Source organism: Lissotriton vulgaris, chromosome 3_1, assembly GCF_964263255.1.
Source record: "Lissotriton vulgaris chromosome 3_1, aLisVul1.2, whole genome shotgun sequence".
Classification (NCBI taxonomy): domain Eukaryota; kingdom Metazoa; phylum Chordata; class Amphibia; order Caudata; family Salamandridae; genus Lissotriton; species Lissotriton vulgaris.
In genome coordinates this window covers 1,323,953,221-1,323,969,012 of record NC_141689.1, presented here as the reverse complement: position 1 = coordinate 1,323,969,012, position 15,792 = coordinate 1,323,953,221, and the positions used below count along the sequence as shown (strand labels likewise).

General features: G+C 47.8%; 1 protein-coding gene across 3 annotated transcripts in view; it reads left to right on the top strand.

Moving 5' to 3' along the window:
• ERCC3 (ERCC excision repair 3, TFIIH core complex helicase subunit) overlaps positions 1 to 15,274 on the top strand; it is a 1,672,020-nt gene extending 1,656,746 nt beyond the window's left edge. For all 3 annotated transcript variants that reach the window (XM_086961802.1, XM_086961803.1, XM_086961804.1), the window contains one exon: positions 14,807 to 15,274. In XM_086961802.1, coding sequence (XP_086817928.1) covers positions 14,807 to 14,941 — 135 coding nt within the window. In that variant the 3' untranslated portion in view covers positions 14,942 to 15,274. The remainder of the gene's footprint in view (positions 1 to 14,806) is intronic.
• The last annotated feature ends 518 nt before the right edge of the window (positions 15,275 to 15,792 follow it).

Below are 15,792 nucleotides of genomic sequence, written 5' to 3'. Positions count from 1 at the left end.
CAGTGATGTGGTAGCAGGCGTGAGAGGAATGATGACAGACTTCTCCCAATTAATATTCAAGCCAGAAAAGAGGCCAAATCGGATATATTCCCGGATGACTGGGGACAGATGTATATGTGGCTCCCGGACATATAACACCATGTCATCTGCATAGGCAGATATACCCACCGGCCTATTATTAAAATTCAGAGCGGCCGCTCTATGGATTTGATGAATTCTACAGGCTTGAGGCTCTAGGACGATGGCAAAAACGAACGGCGACAGCGAGCACCCCTGCCTGGTGCCGCGTTGGATGGTCAATGGATCTGAAGTAAGACCGCCCACCCGCATTCTTGCCGACACGTCCGTATAGAGGCTCTGTATCCAACAGACAAAAACAGGAGGGAAGCCCATTCTATATAAGATATATATCATGTACTTCCATTCTATCAAATCAAACGCCTTGGCCACGTCCAGCAACACGGCCACGGCAGGCAGCTCCGGGTTCAGAACGTGAAACATGGCAAACATCGTTCGTAGGTTCCAGGCCGTGGAACGATCTGGGATGAATCCAGATTGGTCTGGCAAGACCAATAGAGGCATCAAGGGATCTAATTTAGTAGCCAGCACCTTGGCGAGGATTTTCGCGTCAATATTAATTAAGGATCAAGGCCGGTAGAATTCACACAGAGTAGGGGTCTTCTCCTTTTTCAACAAGGTGATGATCAGCCCCTGTCTCAGTGCGGGTGGGAGATGTCCCACCTCGTGCGCCTCCGCATACATTGCCAGAATGTGCGGCGTAAGTAAATAGGCATATTGTTTATAGAATTCTGCTGTCAGCCCATCAGGCCCGAGGCTTTTTTATAAGGCAACGATATAATGGCCTCCTTGATATCTGCCTCGTCTATGGGAAGGCTTAGAAATTTCCTGTGCACATCTGATAACCAGGCGCACGCTGTATCAGACAGGTACTCACTCAGCTCAGATTCCGCCATGTCACCCCGCGAGGCATATAGTGTCTCATAAAATGTGCGAAATTGATCCAAGATACCGTAAGGTGTAAAATGGTCAGCGCCAGCGTCGTCTACTATGTGATCTATCAAAGAGGCATCCGTGCGCTCCCTAAGCCCACTAGCCAGCACCCTGCCGGGCCTGCCACCCTCCCCATTCGCCCTCGCCACATATCTCTTTGATAGATATTTCATCTCTGAGTTCGCAAGTGAATTGTATTCCTCTACATATTTTCTGATGTGTGCCAGTGTGTCGGGTGTGGGCAAGGGATCATAAGATGCCTCTAATTCACGAAGCCTTTCCTCAGTACGTCGTAGTTGACCCCTTAGGTCACGCAGGATTCCCGCCGCTGTAACTATGCACTCCCCCCTGATCGTGACTTTGAATGCTTCCCATATGGTAACAGCACTGTCAACTGTGCCCACGTTATGGTCAAAGTATTGTACAACAGCTTTCCGTATGGTGTCCTCGTACACAGGGTCTTAAGAGAGTCAGCTCTAAACCTCAAAGTGAAGGGGCGTCTCACCGCATGAGGTACCAATATCTGAAGTGTGACTGGATTGTGATCCGACAGCGCCCTCGGCAATATGCAGACCTCTGTCGCCCACCCATTAGCTGCACTATCTAGTAACCAATAGTCTAAACGAGCCGGAGTGATGTGCGTGCCCTCCAAGACCCCTTTATGTCGTGAGTGCCATGTGTCAATAAGTCACATTTCTTCCCTAAAGTCTCGAATACATTGGACAACTTTAACCATGCGAGTGCCAGTGGAGACAGACTTGTCCAACTGTGGGTCAAAATGTGTATTTAAGTCACCCCCAATGATTAACGCTGTCTCCGGCCATGTACGTATCACCTGAAATAGTCATGAACGATGCTGGCTCGTCAACCACCGGCCCATATACATTTATAATGGTCACCTTCGTCTTCCCCAGGGTGCTCCGTACCACCGCCCACCGTCCCCCTCTATCTATGCAGGTTTCACACGGCTGAAATGGCGTCCCCTTCTTGATTAGAATCAGTACCCCACGGGCATGATTGGAATAGGAGGAAGCTAATCGGAAGGTAGCCCATCGCCTCGTCACAGAGTCCTCCCTATGCTTAGTTAAGTGGGTCTCCAGTAATAAAGCGATGTGCACACCCTGCCTATCTAGGTGTGTGAGTACCTTCCTGGTCTTTTTGGGTGTGTTCAGGCCACGCACATTCCAGGTAATACATTTGTACCGTTCACCCGCCATTTAGCAAACCCACAGATGGTCTCGAGCCAGCATCGTCCCCCGACAGTTGAAGACCCATCGTCTGCGTACTGCTTTCCAGGCATTTAACACCATCCCAAATCCAAACCTTCAAGCAGAAATTAGGCTCCAGCCCCCACCCCCTTAACACTTTGGCAACCCCAACCCGCCAAAGACACAGATCACCCCCCCTACCCTCAACAACAACACCAATATCATCCAGTGTACTTTTTGGGTCATACCCAGTGGGGGCTGTAGCGGCACCGTACACTCCCAGCACTAGGCGGGGGCGGGCCACCGCGCCAATACATCTTAACCTAACCCCCGTGGCCAGTCTGTCTAGAACAGTACATGTATCAGTCGGGGGATCGCCCCTCAAAATGACAACCTATTCAATAGCAAAACATTCGTACTACTTTCCCCAGCCCTCCTGAGCATGCCAGTGCATTCGCCCAGCGCTAAGCATCCCCCAGGACAGCAGCCCGGTAGACATATCCTATCGAACATTCCCACAGCAGCACCGCCGTCCCGGAGCCCCAGGAAACAATCAGTACGTTATTCTAAACAGACGAACACAACATACAGTTAGGCAGCCATTTCAAATTGAAAACTCAGTCCTCAATGTCCGACGTGGAATCAGGAGATCTGCGCCGTTTCTGTAGAGATTTCGCATATGCCATTGCCTGCTTCGGGGTCACAAAAATGTTACCGCCCTCGAACTCCCCGATTCGTAGCCTCGCTGGGTAGAGCATGGCATACGGGATCCTCTCCTGCTGAAGCAACCGCATGACGTTTTGAAAATCTTTCCACGCCGCCTGTACCTGTGCAGTGAAATCTGGATAAAACAAGAGCGGATTGGGGGGGCGTGGCTAGCAGCCAAGCATGGCGGCCGCATAGAAGGAGCGCTCCGAGGGTGAGGCGGCTCCTAATCGACTATCCGCACATTAATCCGCAAGCTTAATACCTCAAAAGGCGGCCCCCAAGGTCCGGGACCGAACGGCACTGATCGGCGCAATCCCGGTAAAAATTGGAACCCGGGCAGCACAGATCCGAACTCCTCTCCGGCACGGGCCTAAACAACGATGCTGAGCCCCGACCTGGAGTGACAACCCGAGGCGGATCGGAAGTGCAGGCAGGCCTGCGGCAAGAAACCGGAAGTCGGCCGCATAACTGGCTGCGGAGCTAGAACGGCGGCGGCACTATTGCAAAACGCTAGCAACACAGAGGCGGCGCCGGGGACACATAGCACTGAGGAGACACCCGGCCAGCAGTCAACCCGAGCGGAACAATCCCAGTGTAGGCTACGACTTCTGGAGCGTGTCCTCACACAACCGTGAGTGTCCGGATCCCTGGCAGACCCATCCAGCCGGAACCTCACACATTGCGTATCCCCCTTGCAGCGCGGGCCCAAATCGGTGACGGGAGGGGAGACCGAGGAGGGGATAAGACGGAACGTCCCTAACCTCCACATCTGGACTGAGTAGGGGTGCTTGAACGGGTTGCGGGTGGACATTGTAAACACCAGAAAGGCCCCAAGTAGGAAAGGGGTAACGAGAGGACTGCAACCTACCTTTGAACTGCCACAGGACGCATTCAGGCATCAACATAGGCAAACCGGTGCTGGAGATCCTGGCACGGAGTCGCCGCGATTCCCTCGTGCGGGTCACCGCTAAGCTGCTCCTCGTGAGCCTAATCGCTGAGAACTACGAGTCTGCCCAACGGTAAAAGACCGCGAATCACCACAATGACGGCAAATTTGCCTATGACAAACGCAACCCCCCTCAAACAGATCCGCGAACGCCCACAGGAAAATCGCCAGATGGAGACGGAACTAAAAAGATCACGTTGGAGGATATCATGAAAGCGCTGTCACAGGTACAAGTCACAGTAGGTTCAATCTCCACAGACATGGCCCTACTACGTGCAGACCTCCATAAAATGACTGACCGAGTGAAAGAGGTGGAGATTGTTACGAAATCTCTTGTTACAGATGTGTCTGAACTGCAATCCACAATGGAACGCATAGATGCTGATAACAAACTCCTTAAAGAGAAACTGGACGACCAGGAAGGGCGCTCCAGAAGAAATAACGTTCAAATTCTTAGAGTTCCGGAATCAGAGGGTATCAGAGCAATGGACCTCTACGCGGAGGAGCTAATTAATACTAGACTACAGCCCAAAGGATTATCGAACTTCTTCTCGGTGGAAAGGGCGAATAGGGTTCCCAGCGGAAAACCTAAACCGGGCTTGCCCCCCAGACCGATTCTGGCCAGACTGTTCAACTTTAGAGACTGGGACGCCATTCTGCAGGCAGCGAGGGTCTCACCACCAATCAAAATCCAGAACTCCACAATCGCCTTCTTCCCAGACTACACGGCTGAAGTTTCCCGTCGTAGGAGAACATTCTTAGAAGTTAAGAAATTACTGAGGTCAAAAGGTATGCTGTACTCGATGCTATTCCCGGCCAGGCTGTGGGTAGTGGCGGACAATAAAATCTGGTTCTTTGATACGCCAGAGGCGGCGCAGGACTGGCTGGACGGCTTGCGACAAGTTGGACTACCCCGCCGCACAAACCAGAATCACCGAAACAGACATGAGGAGGGACACGACGGACTCCAAGCCGCGGGGGGAGAATCTCACGAACATTTATCAGAGCCAGAGACACAAGAGGATGCCCACAAATCAGATTCATGAATACCAAGTACTGCACGATCAAATTTTTTCGGTGCCACAGATCTAGCGCCTGGACGGAACTGGTGGAGGCCAAAGAGGGTCAATGGAGCCGCCTCCTCCATGGGAACTTTCACCCCAACAAGCAAGTACACGGTTTTTGGGAATGGGTAAGCACTCTGCTGCGTTGGGGAGGCGGGCGGTTCAATGTCCGTTAAGCAGGGAGGCAGGGAGGGGGGGGCAGGGAGGAGTTAGTTTTTGTTCTTCAAGTTCAAAACGTATTAACGGCACACGACCGCGACCACACCAGAAATACACAACTACGAGGCAGACCCAGGGTACCAGAAGGGAAGTCACCCTTCTACCACCTTAGACATCCATACAATGGCTGTATCAGGATCCAGTGACAGGGAGGCCGAAGTTTTTTAAGAAGAAATTAGATGTTAATCCAAAATAAGGATATTATACAAAGACGGCAGAAGGAAGCAAGCACCAAGGCCCTTCTATCCCGCAACGGCATATCAGCTACAAGCCTCCTCCCACAACTGATTCCAAGATGGGATTATATCTAGCCTTTTATTAAAAAGCAAATCTGTATCAGATCCTATTATACATACGGTGGTCACCCCTGGTACAGCGAAATATTGAATTTACGCATGATTCTCTGCTTAGGTGGAAAAATTGTTTTTAAAAAATTCCATTGCCAAAAAATGCAAGATACGCAGCGAAATGAATAAGAAGCTGTACCAACAAGTTATCCTTTATGACCTCGAATTCCTCAAACTTTGAGTGATTTTTTTTAAAAAAACGTCCTGAAGAAGGTGTTACCATCTACACAAGACACCGAAACGCCGCGTTGACTTTTGGTTTTTATTTATATTTTGTTGTATTTTTATGTACTACAAACCTTGATTTTGTGATTAATTTTTAGAAATAAACTGATGATTTTAATTACTGGTGTATATTAGAGTGTTTTCAAATGTTGCATGATTTTATTATATATTGTTTACAGAGTTCCCAAACTGACGTTTTGCCACTATTTAGTGATAATTGTAGTTATAACTAGACTGTAGGGTTAGCCTTCTGGGTCGAATATAGCCTCCCCTAAACATCTCAGGTTGGCTAGATTACGACATAAGGTATATCCTTAAGCTCAGGGACAATATCCCTCCTAAACACAAACAAAAATCTTAGCAAAACTCCTAGTGAACAGACTGATATTCCACCTCCCGAATCTAATCCACCCCGACCAATCCGGCTTCATGCCTCACAGAAACACTGCACTTAATCTCAGGCGGCTCCAGGGAGTGTTGGCAGGGCCGGACTACTGTCGTTGCCAGCGGTGGTACTTTCACTGGACGCAAAGATGGTGTTCGATATGGTGGAATGGCAATACTTGTTTGCAGTACTGACGCGAATGGGGTTTGGTCCAAAATTCATGGCATGCATACGACTCCTGTACACTAACCCAATGGCCCAAATTACAGCTAACAGACACATCTCCCACACTATACCACTGGCAAGAGGAACACGGCAGGGTTGTCCATTGTCGCCCTTGTTGTTCGCGATTGCACTGGAACCCTTGGCTACACTGATCAGAACGACACCGTTGCTGAAAGGCATCAGTTGGCGGGAGGGATGGGAAGATCGTCTCTCGCTATACGCGGGCGATATGCTAATATACCTAACGGAACCGGAACACTGTTTACCGACATTGCTGACACTATGTGACACACATGGAAAGATCTCGGGATACACTATAAATTGGGCGAAATCGGTGTTAATTGTCATACAAGGCCCTGCTCCCTCGCTTCCCGAAGATTTCCCCCTTAGAATCGCAGATGATTATTTTAAATACCTGGGTATCCTCATTACGAGAAACCCCTCAGACTTCTTTGACAAAAACCTAAAGCCACCACTAGAACGTCTACGACACGATGTAAAACACTGGGCGACACTGCCCCTGACTCTCCTAGGCAGGGCGGCCCTATATAAAATGATGTCCCTGCTGAGATTTCTATATGCCTTAGACAACACCCCATTTCCGGTGCCACCGAGATACTTCCGGCAGGTAACAGAACTGGTGTCCACCTTGCTATGGAACAATCGTCCGGCACTAATAGCGCACGCCAAATTAAACAGAAGCTGGTATGACGGGGGTATTGCACTGCCAAATCTACAAGCTTTTTACTGGGCAACTCACCTTAAAACCATTAATCACTGGCTACACACACCCCAAGACGACCCAGCATATAAGGCAGACAGGGAACAAATGAACCCGGACAATATGTTAGCGTTGCTCTACGACCGAAGACTGGCAGTGAAACTAGTGGGACACACAAAACACACGACCACACTATGGTACACAGCTCAAACGAAATTAGGATGGAAAGATAAAATCACTAAAGTAACCCCATTATGGGACACCAGGGTGTTCGGACATCTGAGGCGCTGTAAGGGCTTTACACAGTGGGACAAAATCGGTATCTCAACAGTGGGTGATATATGGGATAAGGGAACAGTGATTCCATTCACACAACTCCAGCAACCGTATGAGTTAGGACCGACTGAGACCTATAGATACATACAAATTCGTCCTGCATTATTGACTGCAATACCAACAGACACAGAAGTCCCGGAGGCCTCCCCACTAGAGGACCGACTGCTTACAGACCACATGCAATGCAGCGCCTCCTCACTAACATACCGAAAGCTGATAAAGAACTTACCAGACCCCACACTAAGACTAAGAGAAACATGGGTGGAAGAATTGGGCGACATGGACAACTCCGAATGGAACAAGGCATTGGCATCCCCCAAAGAAGTGGGTATCTCAGCCAGATTTCGCCTAGTTCAACTTAAAATACTGCACAGGGTATACTATACCAGAACCACACTTCATAAGATACATCGAGCACAGTCCCCCTACTGTCTCCGCCGCTGTGGGGAGGAGGGTACATTTCTACATACTATATGGGACTGCCCACTTATAGCTGACTACTGGAAACAAATCATGCGTACCATATCACAGACATTGGAAACATCTAGAATACCCGAGCCGCGCAAATGTTTACTGAATATATGGGACCCCAATGACTTGTCCAGGCATGGGTTAAAATGGGACACAGTGGGTATGGTAATCGCAAAAAGAGATATCGCACAGAAATGGGGGGCAGCTGAAACCCCCACCTTCACACAATGGAGTAGAAATATGGATATGGTAATGTTTACTGAACGCGCAGTGTACACAGCTAGGGCCAGTCCGCGTAGGTGGATTAAGATATAGACTCCATGGAATGTGTACATGGGGGAGATATGTGACCCTCTGCCGGAAGACGAGACTGTAACCTCAGATGATGAATCTAACGGAGATATCTAGGGGAGAAATAGGAGACCACCCTGATCGCTGTGCATACATGGAAAACTACCTACAGAAATACCTGGGGACACTGGTTCTGCGCTACCTACATAAAAGAGTTGTTGCTTTGTTCATGCTGATGCGGTTGCCTATAGAAGTGCCCTCCATATGTGTATTTAATTAATACAGTTGTTGCATTCAGTTTAAAAGTTCTAAGACTAAAGCAACTTTAGACCTGAAATTTATCCGGGACACACCCTGATTGAAGGTTAAGCATTTTTACCAAACTACGCCGCCGGACCCCAGAGTTGTCGGCTGAATGGCTGTGTTAAATTGATCGCTACATGACAAACGTTCCCGATGACGTGGCCGGCCCAAGGGGTTGTAGGCTAAATGTGGTGTAATGAGAAACTTGTGCAATAAAGGTCTTTTAAAAAAAAAACAAGAGCGGATTGTTTTGATAAGTTATCTTGCCCTTCTGCCTGGTGATACGGAGAACAGTGTCTCTATCTCTGTAGTTTAACAGACGAGCAATTATGGGTCTCGGCGGAGTGCCAGGGGGTGGGCGAGCCGCCAGCGATCAGTGGGCGCGCTCGACCTTAAACATGGGGGACAGTTTATCCGCACCGCAGATCTCACGTAACATGGTCTCAATGTAGTCCTCCAAGCGCCCAACATTTGTTGACTCCGGCAGGCCTAGTACACGAATGTTGTTACGCCTCGAGCGCGCCTCGATGTCCTCGTTCTTAGCCTGAATGACCGCCAGAAGCCTCATGATATCAGAGGTTTCTTCCGCGACTTGCCGGAGGCCATCTTCTGCGTCTGTAATTCTCAGCTCCGCCTCACCTATACGTACTGCCTGCTTGTCTAGTTTGGCAGAGAACTGATCCATGTGTCCATTCAGTGCCTCTGTCTTCCCATCTATCGCCTGTAGGCTGATCTGTATAGCAGCCAGCACTTTCTCCAGGGTTGAAGAGCCCTGCGAGGCAGCGTTCAGTTCAGTGTCCAAGGCCTCAGATTGAGCCGACCTGCGGCCCCTGCGGAGCTCAAATGTAAGTTTCGGATGAGTTTTATCCGGCTTGCCCATCTCGCTCTCCCCCAGTGGCGACCGGTACAACCTGGTGAGTCGACCACAACTCCGCACCACTACAGAATTCTAGTCGCCTGTAGGAGAGTAGGGTCTGCCCATTGTCACCCCATTTTTTGCTTTTTGCTACACTGGTTTTCGACTTAATGTGGCTGTGGGCCTGCTAATCAGACCCACAGCCTGCTGCTTTCTCTCTAAATTCACAACCATGTACTTTAGGTACATTACCAATTGGGTATTGGGTCACCTTATCAGCCCATGTACAGTGTACTATAGGTACCCAGTGTATAGGTGCATCCAAGGCCTACCAGGGGCTGCAGCATATATTTTACCACCCCTGGCTGGCTGGCCATCCAATCTGACACAACTGGCTGATCACTCAGCTGGGGCAAGGTCGTGTAATCACCCCTTGCTTAGATATAGTATACCTATATCTAAACCTATATCTGGGCACATATGCACCTATAAGTCACTCCTATGGCAGGCCTGAACAATCCTGGAGGCAGAGTGCTTGGTTTTATGTGAGATGGTGCCAGCAGGAATTGATGGAGCCTCCTCGCAGAACCACTGACAGCAGTCACGGAGTTCCAGGGATGCCTCCAGAGCACACAGAAGATGAAGGCCCACGGTGCGGAGTATGCAGGCTGGACATTGTTCTTAGGGCTATGCAATGTTGATGCTGGGGCTACTTGGAGCTTGAAGATCTTTCGAGAAGAGAGCCAACACTCTTTTTCAATGGCAATCGGACGCGGTGCACAGGGAGGCAGTTCATGTCAGCTGGCGAGGGATTACGGCCACCCCACTTGCAGGGAAGACTGGTCAGGCCTCTGGAGAATCAACAAAACACCACCTGTGTTAAAGAGCCGTATGCTGTCCGTGGGACAACAGGATTAGCAAGCTGGTCATCGTCGTAGGGATGCCAGCTGATGTAGGGAAGTGACTCCTTCACTTCAAGGGAGATTCCTCCAGCTGAAATGCAGTCTAAGTCTTTGCTGACTTGGTGGATTGTAGGGTCTGCTATCCTATGGTCACCCCAATTTTTGCTTTTTGCTTTACTGGTTTTCGACTTAATGTGGCTGTGGGCCTGCTAATCAGACCCACAGCCTGCTGTTCGCTCTCTAAATTCACAGACATGTACTATAGGTACATAACCAAATTGGTACTGGACACCTTGTCAGCCCCTATACGGTGTACCATAGGTGCCAAGGGCATAGGTGCATCCAAGGCCTACCAGGGGCTGCAGCATAACTTTTGCCACCTCTGGCTGGTTCTTAAATTGACACAACTGGCTGATCACTCAGCTGGGGCAAGTTGCTTGCTTAGATATAGTATACCTATATCTAAACCTATATCTGGACACACACAAACCTATAAGTCACTCCTATGGCAGGCCTTATCAATCCTGGAGGCAGAGTGCTTGGTTTTACGTGAGATGGTGCTCGAGCATGAGCTGAGCCTGTCTGCAGCTGTCGGGAACAACTCCCTAAGCTGTTCCGGGATAATGCCATACCATATACTATTAAGTGCCTTATAATCCATCGCGGTTATGTGCTAACTTTGGTTTGGCTTTATCAAAACAGGTCGTGTAAGGTGTCATACAATTTGGAATACTATCCCCTCTAAAGTCCTGTCGACGGGGGATAGCATTCCACCCTTCTAGAGGGAGAAGACATATTACTTTACTAAAACGCGGTTAATCCTAACCAGAGCCTCAGCATCACAATATGGATGCTGCTGCCACCGACACAAGTCTGACCTCCTGCTGCTGACCGAAACTTGGCAGAGGAGGCCTGGACAAAGGGTTTCCTGTCGCAGGGAGGTGCTACACCACCCCAGACAGGAGATAGTGTATTGGGGCAGGGAGGGCTGAAAGAAACGAGACAGTCCCTGGGGCGCACAAGGCTTCCCCTTGCATAATCCGGTCAAACCGGTTCTGGGGCACACCAGCCCCAGCTCTAGCGCAAAACTGGACAAAGGGAAAGGGGTGTAACCACCCCCTACCCAGGTTCCACCCATAGGAGGGACCTAGCAGGTGATCCAGCCCCTTGATTTGGAATAAAGGTAGGAGCTGTGCCAATGCAAGTTAGATCATCCTGACTGAAACTTTGAAACATACATCTGGCCCCTTCGACATCCTACTCGACGTAGAAGACTGAAGAATCTCCCTTGTGGTCAAGGAGTGGCCACCCTGTGCAAGCAGGCACCATCAGCGCGACAAGACTTTCTTTGCCGTTGCTCCCGCCGGAGCTCGAACGACAGAGACCGACAAGACCTGGACTCCCAGACTTCCAACAGCCCGATCCACAGTCCTAGCAAAGCTTAGACCCGTGAAGGCGACGAGAGACGTGGGACCGGCCATCTTGAAAAGTCGACTAAGTGCTTCCTGTGCAGCTCCCGAGGCTCCCTCGACGCTGTGCTTTGGGGTACGAGAAGCCCCACCCCTGAGCAGCTTTTGCACCGAAGATCACCTCTCCACACTCGCTGAGTTCTGCGTGGGACCCTTTTCATTTTCCTGCTCGACGCGTTGTCCGGCCGCTTGCCCGTGGCTAGTGGCCTCTGTGATGATGAAACTACGAAACTACACTACTGGTCTGGTTGCTCCAGACTGGCCCCAGCTCCCCTGAAAAGGAAGCATTGATCTGACCTTCCCGGTCCGATCAGGAAGACATTTTCGAATCCTGCGTGGGTTGCCTTTGCCAAGGCTTGGTGACTCCGAATCGAGTACCGACACCGCCGACAGCAAGAGCCTTCGTGGGACAGCTCGTGTTCACCAGCTGGGCATCCTCGATCCTTCCTGGTCCACGTGGCAGCGGAGACGAACACCTCGACATCACCTGATTGCAACCTGACATCGCCTGGTTCCTTCCTGGTTCCTCGCTGGTCACTGGCTAGTGACCTGAACTCTGTCCCCTCTGCTTTCAGGTACTCTACATCTTCGATCCACCCTTGGATCCAACCGGACTCTTCTCTCCTGGCCGCCTGCAGCATCTTCATCTACAAGCTCCATAGAACTCCACGATGAAACCCGACACACTTTGGCACCTATGCACCCACTTCCTGTGGGTGAGGTAACGAGTTAACTCTGGTGCTCCCATAGGGGATTACACCTCTAGTGTCCTAGTTTTAAGTGGCTAAGTTCTAGTCCAGTCGGAAGTCTCTGAAACCTATAACTTTCTGATTTTTATGCACCATTGACTTGTATGGTAAACGCGGTTGCCTATAGAGACTGCACCCGTATCCTGTGGGCCTCTCCCGACCTAACCTTCGTTAGTTCAGTGTAGGCCCAGCGATTCCTAAGGCCCTAGTCCTGTTCATTGTTCGTGACGTGGTACTTATACCACTTTCTTAATATATGGTTTGAGTGGCCACCCGGCCTATCCATAATTGTGCAGCTAATTGTATGTTATACTGTGTCCTTTGTTTAACACTTGTGCCCCTATGCTCATAAAGAGTTAAGGGGATTATTCTAGAAATAAATACATATATTTTTATAATATATAACTTGTGTGGTGTCCTTTCATTTGATATTATAAGATATTATAAGATTGCATATGGTAAAACAGCTGGCTTCACATGCCCTCTTGAGTTTAGCCTAAGACTGCTTAGTCCATGCTACCCCTAGGATAGCTTGTCTATAAGGTTGACTTTACAACCACCACCATAAGGGATTGTTTGGACTGATACAAGGTGCCCACAGAACTGTGGACATCATACATCAGGCCTACTTCTCACACTTATTATGAGTGTTATCCTACTATATTTAGCTCCTCACACTAATAAATCCCTGGCAGTAGAACATGCTCTGGGAACACAGACATTTTAAACCGCACAAATAATACTGCCTACGATAAGTCAAACACAGCTAACAATTTATTGAAAAGCGTTGTGACCATGATGATGGCTTTTACCCATGTGTTTTGGAGTGGTGCAGAGTGGAATTATGTGGGCTGGTTTTGAATTGTTAGTTGCTGAATTGTGTGTGGTAGAAATGTGTGGTGTGTATTTGTTGCTCCACCTTTCTTTCTCATTCTTGTCCATGCCCAGCATGTAGTGGGCCTAGTCTGTACATCATTCCGGTCTTGAGGCAGCTCAGCCGGGAGGAGGGCTGCCATTGGCGTGGGGGCCACTACATCCTTCCCTGGTTCTGTGTGGGTATCCCATTCACCATTAACGGATATGAGGCAGAGTGCTTTTTGGATGTAACTAAAGCGTTGTGTGGTAGTGAATTTGCATTTACAGGCAGCACATTTTCCATTAAAATAACTACTATATTTGCACAGACGTCGTTTTATTAATAAAATATGTAGCACACACATCTTAAAGTGGAAATCCGGTTTCTGTAAATATTTATCATTGATGCATCATCAAGTAAGTGTCTTGATTTGTTTTGATCCTATTAAAATCTGTTTCCAGTACACTTCAGAATTACAAACTAGTGCTTAGGTTTTGCTTTTCTGATTACTGGATGAATTTTGTTCATTTACCGGTATTTGCATGTTATTGTGTATTTGGAAAAAAACCTACATTGCCACATATTGTACTTTAAAAACTCCCCTTACTTTGCTGTCAGAGAAAGAAAAGTAAACACCAGTCCCCATATTAAAATATTAAAGCAGCTTTACATTGACATCTGTCTTTGAATAGTCAGCAAACGTGACAGTTAAACACAGAGTTTAAAGGCATCTTTGTTATTCTGACTTTTCTGACTCACCAAAAATCAGCTTGCAACTCACATTTTGGTGAACACGGTCTTGGAGTAATACATCTCCATCATAAAGTGATCATCGAATAATACAGTCCCATTATAAAGTTACTTTGCGAAAATACTTGAGTAATACAGGCTCTTTCTCAAGTCCTCACTTGATCATTTTGTAAGAATACAGCCCCATCCTGAAATACTCATAAAATCATCCTGGAATAACCCAGCCTAATCCTGAAATCATCACAAGATCGTCCTACAGCAGTACAAGATCATCACATGTTTTCCACTGAAGTAATTAGGCACCCATCTTGGAGTAATCCACCCTAATCCTAAAATCATCATGAGATCCTCCTGCAGTAGTAAATGATCATCATATCTTTTCCACTGAAATAATCTGGCACTAATCCTGGGTAGTTTCTCTGATGACTCTAGAGTCATCTCATTTAAATATTTATCCCTGTAAGCATATTTCAGGCTGTCTTTGGATGACTTCCCCAGATAATTGCAGGAATAGCCTGGCTGAAGTCATCGAATGACTTCAGAATGGCTCCAGGATGATCTTCCTTTTAGACCTGGGTATGAAATTCGTGCCCATAGCACAGCTCAATCAAATACCATTTTAAGTATCCCAATTGTTTAAAATGATATGTTCTTATCCATTGTTCACCCAGCACAGGGCTGTTTAAACAGTATTATTCCTCAGTCAAATGCTTGAGTTTTTACTTTTTCAAGAGAAACATAACACTTATTTTCTTTTTCTCCAGATGAATCGTCGCACTGGAACAATGAGCTCAATGTCTGGGGCAGATGATGCCGTTTACTTTGAATACCAAGCAGCTAAAAACAAGGCTTCTGGTGGCAAACATGTCCATCCTCTTTTCAAACGCTTCCGAAAATGATCGACAACACTGCAACTGAAAGGAAATATCTCTTTTTTGTATGTCAGGGTTGCGGGGCTCTACAAAAATAGTAGAGTCTGTTTAATATATATACATCGATCACAAAGGGATGTAAACCAACAGTTTCGCTATTAGAGACAGTTTATACACATTCAGTTTAATAGACCGTATGTCTTCATGAATTGAAGGTTTATTTTTTAAATCATAATGATGACTTGGGTGTAACGTTTCTTTGTAGACATGTTTTCAGATTCTGTACCGCGTACCCTAAAACAAATTACTGCTTTCTTCTCTAAAGACAATAAAGGTTTGCCTAGTTTTATGTTACTCACATTTGATGACGTTATCTTGTATTTGTGTAGTGCATAATTGAGATGATTGTAGCATCCGTTGCATTTTCCAGGAGGGGTTGAAAACCAGTCATTAGAAAGGTGCATTTATCGAGGATGGCCTGTGTGGCCATAGTGAGTGTGGTGTTTAGAGGAAAGAGATATGCTCCAATATTACTGCTTCTAATTTGCTGCTGAAGCGATGTGCACATGTTTTAGAGTTGTGTTAGGTGGTTATATACTGCCAACATTTAGGGGGTTCTTCTTACTTTCATACTTTTAAAACTGAAGGGACATGCCTATTTGATAACTTTAGTGTAAAGAACGAATTGGTTAAGTAATTGGCGGGAAGTAGCAGTGAAGCTTTAGGAGTTCTCAGTAATGACCGATGCGCTATGTATTTGTAGTTGCCAAATAGATGTGAACTGAAGAGTGTAGGTGCTGGAAATTATTAACAGCCAAGCTCATAGAACACTCTGGAACAAACCCTTTGGTGGTTCTTTGTTTTGTAAGTGCAAGTGC